Genomic DNA, 8,742 nt, shown 5'->3' with positions numbered 1-8,742 from the left:
GTTGTTGTCTGCAGTGTAGCCTCAGTTAACAAGAACCCCACCCTAACACCGGCGAGCATACCGGGCTAGCCACCGTGCCATGAGCGGCTTCTGAGGACACTAAATTTGTAACAACAGGTGGACACAATAAGTCCATATAAACTTTTCACCAGCTTGCATACACATCCACTGCCGTCATCGTAACCCATTGGTTGCTGCACGTAAATGTTTCTTCTAAACTGCTATTTAAGAATGCTGTCTTAACATCGAATTGTATAAAAGCCATCTAATGTATTGCTGCCGTAGCTTCTTCAAAAGATTTAGACTCCTCGCTTATCATAAGGGCTGCAATATGTTCCGAATTAGTTTTACAGCTCTTATTGTGGTTGTTCTTGTCATCATTGTTATTGCCTTCAGAATCGTCACCGCCTGCATTTTCAAACAAGTTGTTTTCATAAATAATGTCTCTAAATTTAGTTTCATCATCTATCATCACTTTTTCACGTTTAGCGACCAATTGATCACATTTATTATTTTTTTGAACTGTTTTGTCCAGTAATTCAAACAATTCTTCCTTGTCACTGTTTTCTTCGCTAAACACGGCGTTTAATTTTTGGTTTTCAAAAAATATTGTATCCTGAGCGTTTATTAATTTTCGATTTTTAGGATTATATAATTTATGTCCTTTTGAATTTGACGCGTAACCGATGAATATCATTTCTTCACCTTTAGACTCGACTTAGACTCTCTCTGACGTTTATAAGGTACGACAGCTTTGCAACCGAAAATTTTAAAATATTTTACGTTTGGTTTTCTGTCGAACCAACATTCGTACAGAGTTTTATTATTTAACACTTTTGTCACGGACCGATTTCTAATATAAGCAACAGTATTAACAGCCTCTGCCCACAAATTTTTTGGTAAGACAGTTGAATTCAAAAGACACCTTGCCATTTCCATCAATGTTCTATTGACACGTTTCGCAACACCATTTTGTTGAGAAGTATTACTTATTGTAGTTTCGTGCCCAATACCATGTTTATTAAGCAATTCATTAAAATCTTTATTAACAAATTCTAAACCATTATCGGTGCGTAAACATTTTATTTAAGTGGTGGAACCGCATTTAAGTGAATTCGCAATATTACAAAATTCGGATTCAAATTCGAGCTGCTGAAGTTAAATTTGATTAGTTTTTTTAATAATGAGAACTTTCTTGCGGGTCCACTTGGATTATACATGTTTCGTAAGGCATTACATGCCTCAAATGCCGTTTTAAAGTTTTTAATGTGTAATAGTTCTGAACTTTGTATGCTTAAATTGATATAAGCAAGAGCTTTAGTGTACTTGTTACATTCCATAAGTCCTGCCTTATTAATAAGCTCCTCATTTGAATGGACAATGGACCATAATTGTCCCGTTTAAGCTTCTATACTGCCACGTGATTCATCACTGATTTTAATTTTATCAATTCACTTTACCAATTACCTTTCTAATGCTGTCGACAAACCACTTTAGGTTTAATATTTTCCTTTGTAATAATTTTAAATTCAATTTTAATTTCGTTCACGTTGCCCGAGCCCATAATCAATGTTAGCGCAGGTGAAATAAAAACACGTCTTACCTTCACAAACATTAATTAAAGAAGAACGAAAAAAAATAACAGTGGTTGGATATAAAAGAGGGGTTGCCAATGTAATTAAAATAAACAGTACATTTTCAAGTAATAACAATATATACGTATTAGTTATATATTAAGTCCATATGAGTATTTCTATTTCATTTTAATTTTTTAGTTATTTTATTTCAATAAATTTATTTCGTTAATAGCTTCTGATTTTTTTTTAATTAATTAATACCAGTGTTATGGAAAATTATTTAATATAATTTTATTAATATTAGCCTATTTTGTTATTTTAAATTGTTTATGTATGCTTTAATAAAAATTATTTAATGTATTTTTTTTATCAAACAAATGTTTTGTGCAATTGAATGAGCTAATTAACACCAGTTCGACTTATTAAGTTTCAATTAAGTTACATCACCAATTATATTATGTGGCAGCACCAAAAAATATAAATAAAAGAACTGTCAACAAGGCACAAAGGAGACAACAATAGCCGCAGTTCCCGACAGTAGTAGTTTGGAAAAAGACAAAGCAGCACGTGAATAAAACGTAAAAACACAAATCTTAACTTTAAGAATATTTTATAATAACTAAGTATAAGAAATAAATAAACTTATCCATTACCAATACGGAGTGTTAAATTAACTTATCCATTACCAATACGGAGTGTTAAATTCGAAATAAACCCCAACATAACAAACCACTACATTGGTGACCAAGCCGACGTCGAATATAAAAAATGGCTACTCAAGAGCAAAAGATAACCGAAGACACTAACCCAATCAATGAAAACGCAACAATCACTGCAATAAAGCTGCCGATGCCAACATTAATAAAAAACAACATTGACCTTTGGTTTATTCAGTTGGACTACTGGTTCCAAGTCAACAACATAAAGGGCGATACTCAAAAGTTTGGCACAGTTATCGCAGCATTGGATGCATCGCTGTTAGAACAAATTTATAACACAATACAGAATCCACCAGCAACTCAGAAGTACGAAGCTATCAAGCAAGCAATAATAAAAAACTTTGCGGATAGTGAACAAAAACGCATACAAAAATTAGTTAGTGGTTTACAGCTTGGGGATAAAAAGCCATCCCATCTTTTAAGCGAATTGCAACGTATTAGTGGAAGCAAACAAGACGAACAATTACTGAAAGGGTTATGGTTACAACGTCTTCCTGTAGAAGTACAGACATGTCTAGCCACAATTCAAGTGGAACTACCTAAGATGGCGGAATTGGCAGACAACATAACCGAAACAATAAGTATAAACTCAACAATGCAAGGAACTTACGTCAATGCAGCTAACGTCCCTGCAGCAGCTCATATTCAACGTGATGCACAAATCGAACAACTTCAACGAGAAGTGACCAGACTGACGAAAATGGTCTCGAAATTATCAACCGAACACCGCTCAAGAACAAATCAACGTTCACGTTCAACATCCAGAAACCGGCAATGTCATGATGATAGTGAAAAAAAGACCAGTACAAATTGTTGGTATCATAGAACATATGGGTCAAATGCAAAAAATTGCAAGCAGCCATGCACATATGGCACAAAAAACTAAAACCGACTTCGTCTACGGCGGCAGAGGAAGTTGTAAACGAAACATCTACAAGACTGTTCGTCTATGACAATAAGACAAAAAAATCATTCCTAATAGACACGGGTGCAGATGTTTCACTTATTGCCGCCAAACAAAAAAATTCAAATACAAACAATAAGAACGAAAGAATACTCTACGCAGCAAATGGTTCTATGATCAAAACATTTGGAGAAATAGAGATAACTCTAGCTCTTGGCTTACGAAGAAATTTCACATGGCCATTTATTATCGCAGATGTAAACACTTCAATCATCGGTGCAGATTTTTTAAATCATTTCGGATTAATAGTAGACATAAAAATGAAACGATTGATCGACACATCAACAAAGATTTTCTCAGCCGCAAGTGAACGTAAGGTAAATGCGCAAAAAATATCAACTGTGAACACATCTTGCAAAATTGCAGATCTACTAAAAGAATACATCGACATCACTAAACCAACACCGACAAATCGCCAGGTGACCAAAGTCACTCACCACATATTAACAAAAGGTCCACCAATATGTGAGAGACCACGTAGGTTACCTCCAGACAAGCTAGCAGCAGCAAAAGAAGAATTCCAAAACTTGGTCACAGCCGGAATATGCCGTCCATCAAGCAGCAATTGGGCTAGCCCCTTACATATGGTAAAAAAACCAGACGGTAGTTGGAGACCTTGCGGAGATTACCGTCGCTTAAATGCAATCACCATCCCAGATCGTTACCCAGTTCCTCACATACATGATTTTGCACACATGTTATACATATAACCAAAAAGTTTTTTCAACCATCGACCTGATTAAGGCATATCACCAGATACCAGTTGAACCGGGGGATATTCCAAAAACGGCGATCATAACTCCATTTGGATTATTTGAATTTACTAACATGACATTCGGACTTTGCAATGCAGGTCAAACATTTCAACGCTTCATTCACGAAGCATTACGAGATCTCGAATTCGCCTTTGCCTATATTGACGACGTCATTATTGCATCAGCAAACGAGGAAGAGCACAGGCAACACTTGCAACAAGTATTCGAACGATTCAGAAAACATGGTTTAATAATAAACGTATCAAAATGCGTTTTTGCTCAAAACACAGTAAAATTTCTTGGTTATCTCATCAGTGAAAAGGGCATTCAACCTCTACCAGATCGAGTGAAGAGCATCAGCGAGTACTCGCTTCCAACAAAAACAAAAGAATTAAGAAGATTTCTAGCATTACTTAACTTTTATCGCAGGTTCGTACCAAACGCTGTAGATTCTCAAACTGCACTTCAACAAATGATAAAAGGAAACAGGAAGAACGACAACACACCGTTATGCTGGACCGAAGTGAACAAAACAATCTTCCAAAAATGTAAAGATGAACTAACAAACTCGACACTACTTGTTCATCCGTCAAAAACTGCTACGCTTGCATTACAAGTAGACGCCTCGGATAAAGCTCTCGGCGCAGTTCTTCATCAAGTGACAGACAGCACGTTCCAACCACTCGGTTTTTTCTCTAAACGATTAACAGATACACAAAAACGATACAGCACATACGATCGTGAGTTGTTAGCCGCATATCAGGGCATAAAACATTTTCGACATATGTTAGAAGGTCGTGAATTCGTATTAATAACTGACCACAAGCCAATCACGTTCGCATTCCAGCAAAAGTCCGACAAGGCTTCACCACGTCAAGTCCGTCAGCTTGATTATATAGGTCAATTTACAACGAATATCGTTCATGTCAGCGGAAAAGACAACATCCCAGCAGATTTTCTCTCGCGGATAGATAGTATTAGCATCCCAAAAATCGACTACGATTGTATAATTGGATTACAACGATGTTGCCCACAACTACAAGATATCAAAAACAACAATTCCATCGAAATCAAACTTTTATCTTTACCAACAATATCGGATAAAATTTATTGCGAAGTTTCAACTGGGCGAATTCGTCCTTACATTCCGGAGAAATACCGGCTACATATCTTTAAAGCTACGCATGGGTTGTCTCATCCCAGCATTCGGGGCACAACAAAAATGATAGCTGAAAAATTTTTCTGGCCTTCTATAAATGCTGATATCAGAAACTGGACCCGACAATGTATCCCATGCCAACGTTCTAAAGTGCAACGTCACAACCGTTCACCTATTTGTCAATATGAACTCGCTGAACACAGATTTGAACATATAAACATAGACATCGTCGGCCCGCTACCACCATCAAACAACTGCACATATATATTAACCATCATCGACCGTTTCAGCCGATGGCCAGAAGCAATTCCGATCCCAGATCAAACAACGGAAACCATCGCAAACGCACTGATTACTCAATGGATCGCACGTTTTGGCGTACCCTTACGTATCACAACAGACCAAGGAAGACAATTTGAATCTTCATTGTTCAACCAACTAGCTGAAGTTATCGGTTGCAAACACTTACGAACTACGAGTTACCATCCTCAAAGTAACGGAATGGTGGAACGATTTCACCGCACATTAAAAGCAGCCTTAATGTGCCACCAAACAACTTCTTGGACAGAAGTTTTACCAATAGTATTGTTAGGTCTACGCACGACTTTTAAACCAGACATTGGAGCTTCTGCTGCTGAAATGCTATATGGCCAAACTCTACGTTTACCGGGCGAAATAGTAAGCAACCCTAGCCACAGAAATATAAATCAACACGATTTCATAACCAAGCTAAGAGAACAAATGCAGAGCGTCAAGGCAACGTTGGTATCGCATCATATAGACCGAGGCTACCACATCCAACCGGATCTAAGCTCAGCCACGCATGTATTTATACGAAATGACAAGGTAAAACCACCATTGACGCAACCTTACGATGGTCCTTACCAAATACTAGAGCGAAATGACAAGACGTTTAGAATACTGATCGAAAACAAAGAACAAACAGTTAGCATAGATCGTCTTAAAGCTGCTTTCATATGTCCCGATACAGACATTGACATCCACAACAAATCAATGGTATACCACATTCCAAACAACGTTAATGGCGACCAGTCTGTGCGACCAAATACAACAGCTAACCTGACAAAATCAGGACGCAACGTTCGCTTTCCAACCAAATTCAGTGACTCCATCACTTAGGGGGGAGTACTGTGGCAGCACCAAAAAATATAAATAAAAGAACTGTCAACAAGGCACAAAGGAGACAACAATAGCCGCAGTTCCCGACAGTAGTAGTTTGGAAAAAGACAAAGCAGCACGTGAATAAAACGTAAAAACACAAATCTTAACTTTAAGAATATTTTATAATAACTAAGTATAAGAAATAAATAAACTTATCCATTACCAATACGGAGTGTTAAATTAACTTATCCATTACCAATACGGAGTGTTAAATTCGAAATAAAACCCAACATAACAAACCACTACAATTATATACTTTTTCACGCATTTTTCATAACAAAACCACTATGCAACTGTCTCCAACTACTTGCACATGTAGCTGCCAGGTTAAATCTTAAACCAATTGTCATCAAAATTCATTTTAAAGCTTATAATAGAGTTTTCCTTTTCTATTGTGTTCTTTGGTCAACATATCTGTGTTGATAGCTTGAGTTGGTATCCAAGTTATACATTCTTTAATTCTGAGTAGTCCTTTGATAGGAGTGGTCGGCGTTTGTAATTGATATATGGTGAGAGTACATATTGTTTCATTGCAAGTTTTTTTTTGTAAGTTGTAATAAGTTAATTTTATTTTCCAATTTGGAAATGTAAAAGGGGGGAACAACAAGAGGTGCATATATTATAATTAATATGCAAAGTAATATAGTCTGAAAACAAATATGTAAGTACATACATAAATTAGTTCTTCAGCAGTTCACTGATTTCGACGTTAACAATTTTTTCCATTCTACTAAGCATATCTGCACATTCAGTGGAATTGCATTTTCTGCAGCATAAGGGGAATTAAACGACATTTTGTTTTACGTTTCTAACAAGAGTTTGCATATTTTGATTGAATTGAATTGGTAATTCTACCGGTATAGGCCTTTAACTGATGATTCAACTGTGATTCATACTATTTTGTAGAAGTATTTTGTCTGAGCTAATGCAAATAGCAAAATTAAACCAGATAACCTAAATTTAAATGTATTTTCTTAATATTTATTTGTGTTATATTATAATCCCGTTTCAATATTCATTTAAGTAAATGCTGTTTATTTGTAGTCCTTTGGGGAAAAAGTATAAAATATATATACAGAAACAATGGCATCTCCTGCACTAAAAGATCTTCCTAAAGTAGCTGAAAATCTAAAAAGTCAACTCGAGGGTTTTAACACGGAAAAATTAAAAAATGCAAGTACTCAGGAAAAAATTATATTGCCTTCGGCTCAAGGTAAGAAAACTAAATATTGAATAATGAAGAAAGTTTGATAAAAATGAATATGATTAGATGTCGCCGCAGAAAAAACCCAACAATCCTTGTGTGCTGGTATTGCATCCTTTAATCAGTCTAAATTGAAACACACTGAAACCAATGAAAAAAATCCGTTGCCAAATAGTGAAGGTAAAACTACTACTGAAGTATTTGCAAATGCGGTGTATCTATCTTTATATATATGTGATCTGCATTTGTAATTGATTATTAAACATATATAATATAAATTTTGTGTTGTGTATATAAATTGTATTTTTTCCAGTTATTGCACAAGAAAAGGAGAAGATTAATTTCATAACTGGAATTGAAAATTTTGATCCATCTAAATTGAAACATACTGAAACGTGTGAGAAAAATCAATTACCAAGTAAGGAAGCAATTGAAGAAGAAAAGAAAGCATAAAGGCGTTTTTCTTTTCGAAGTGAAATTGCGTGTGCTCATTCCTAATATATTATAAATCCATAAAAGGATGAATATTTGTAAAACGCATAAATTTTTTCATTTTTATACTTAATAAAATCGCAAATAACTAAGTGCTTGTTTTTTTTTGTAGTTGCTAAGTATATTTATGTATTATATATATAATGTAGTGGTTAATGTCTTATATAAACTTTAAAAATATTTACTCCAGAAAAGCGAAAGTACTGCGTATACGAGGAAATTATTAAATTCTTGTAAATGGCAGTTTTACTAGTTTGTGCTATGATATCAAAATTGAACTGTTTTGTTTCCAAGATATGCAGTGTGTCACAAACTCAATAATGTCTCAAGTGATATCCCATAATTAACGCCACTATTCTCGCTAGTCAAAATGAGCATCCATTCAAGATTGCCTTTTGGTGGTTGCAACATCTAAGCGGTGAGTCGAAAAGGTTGAAATTGTGGGTTCTGTTACTATATAGAGAAAGTGGAAAAGTTGCCACGGCCTTAGATTTATATAATTATTTTATAAAATAATTAAAAAACCTTATATAGTTATACTGGAATTTAATTTATGATGTGTACGAGTTGTTGTACCCCCCGTCTGGACCTGCTTGTGGAGTCCCTTTGGAAGGTGGTACTTGGTCATCGTAGGTGACGAGTGGCTCCGGAACGTAGACCCGACCGTTCTTGCAACCATGTGTAGAAGTC

General features: G+C 35.5%; 2 protein-coding genes across 2 annotated transcripts; both read left to right on the top strand.

Annotated features, from left to right (window-relative positions):
* The first annotated feature begins 2,345 nt into the window (after positions 1–2,345).
* On the top strand, positions 2,346–3,182 carry LOC119665512. The gene has a single exon (XM_038074734.1). The coding sequence runs from the start codon at positions 2,346–2,348 to the stop codon at positions 3,180–3,182; it is 837 nt and encodes a 278-aa protein (XP_037930662.1).
* A 3,588-nt stretch (positions 3,183–6,770) lies between these two features.
* LOC119675725 (thymosin beta-like) lies at positions 6,771–8,131 on the top strand. The gene is made up of 4 exons (XM_038086935.1): positions 6,771–6,865; positions 7,401–7,569; positions 7,627–7,740; positions 7,874–8,131. The coding sequence occupies exons 2-4, from the start codon at positions 7,440–7,442 to the stop codon at positions 8,011–8,013; spliced, it is 384 nt and encodes a 127-aa protein (XP_037942863.1). The 5' UTR covers positions 6,771–6,865; positions 7,401–7,439; the 3' UTR covers positions 8,014–8,131.
* Positions 8,132–8,742: the final 611 nt, after the last annotated feature.

Source organism: Teleopsis dalmanni, chromosome 1 (assembly GCF_002237135.1).
Source record: "Teleopsis dalmanni isolate 2A chromosome 1, ASM223713v2, whole genome shotgun sequence".
NCBI lineage: Eukaryota > Metazoa > Arthropoda > Insecta > Diptera > Diopsidae > Teleopsis > Teleopsis dalmanni.
This window is presented reverse-complemented; position numbering and strand designations above follow the sequence as displayed.

Coding starts and splice junctions, on each gene's coding strand:
- LOC119665512 (XM_038074734.1), top strand. CDS start 2,346: ATGGCTACTCAAGAGCAAAAGATAACCGAAGACACTAACCCAATCAAT.
- LOC119675725 (XM_038086935.1), top strand. CDS start 7,440: ATGGCATCTCCTGCACTAAAAGATCTTCCTAAAGTAGCTGAAAATCTA. Junction 7,570..7,626: donor TATATTGCCTTCGGCTCAAG/GTAAGAAAACTA, acceptor GAATATGATTAG/ATGTCGCCGCAGAAAAAACC. Junction 7,741..7,873: donor TCCGTTGCCAAATAGTGAAG/GTAAAACTACTA, acceptor TATTTTTTCCAG/TTATTGCACAAGAAAAGGAG.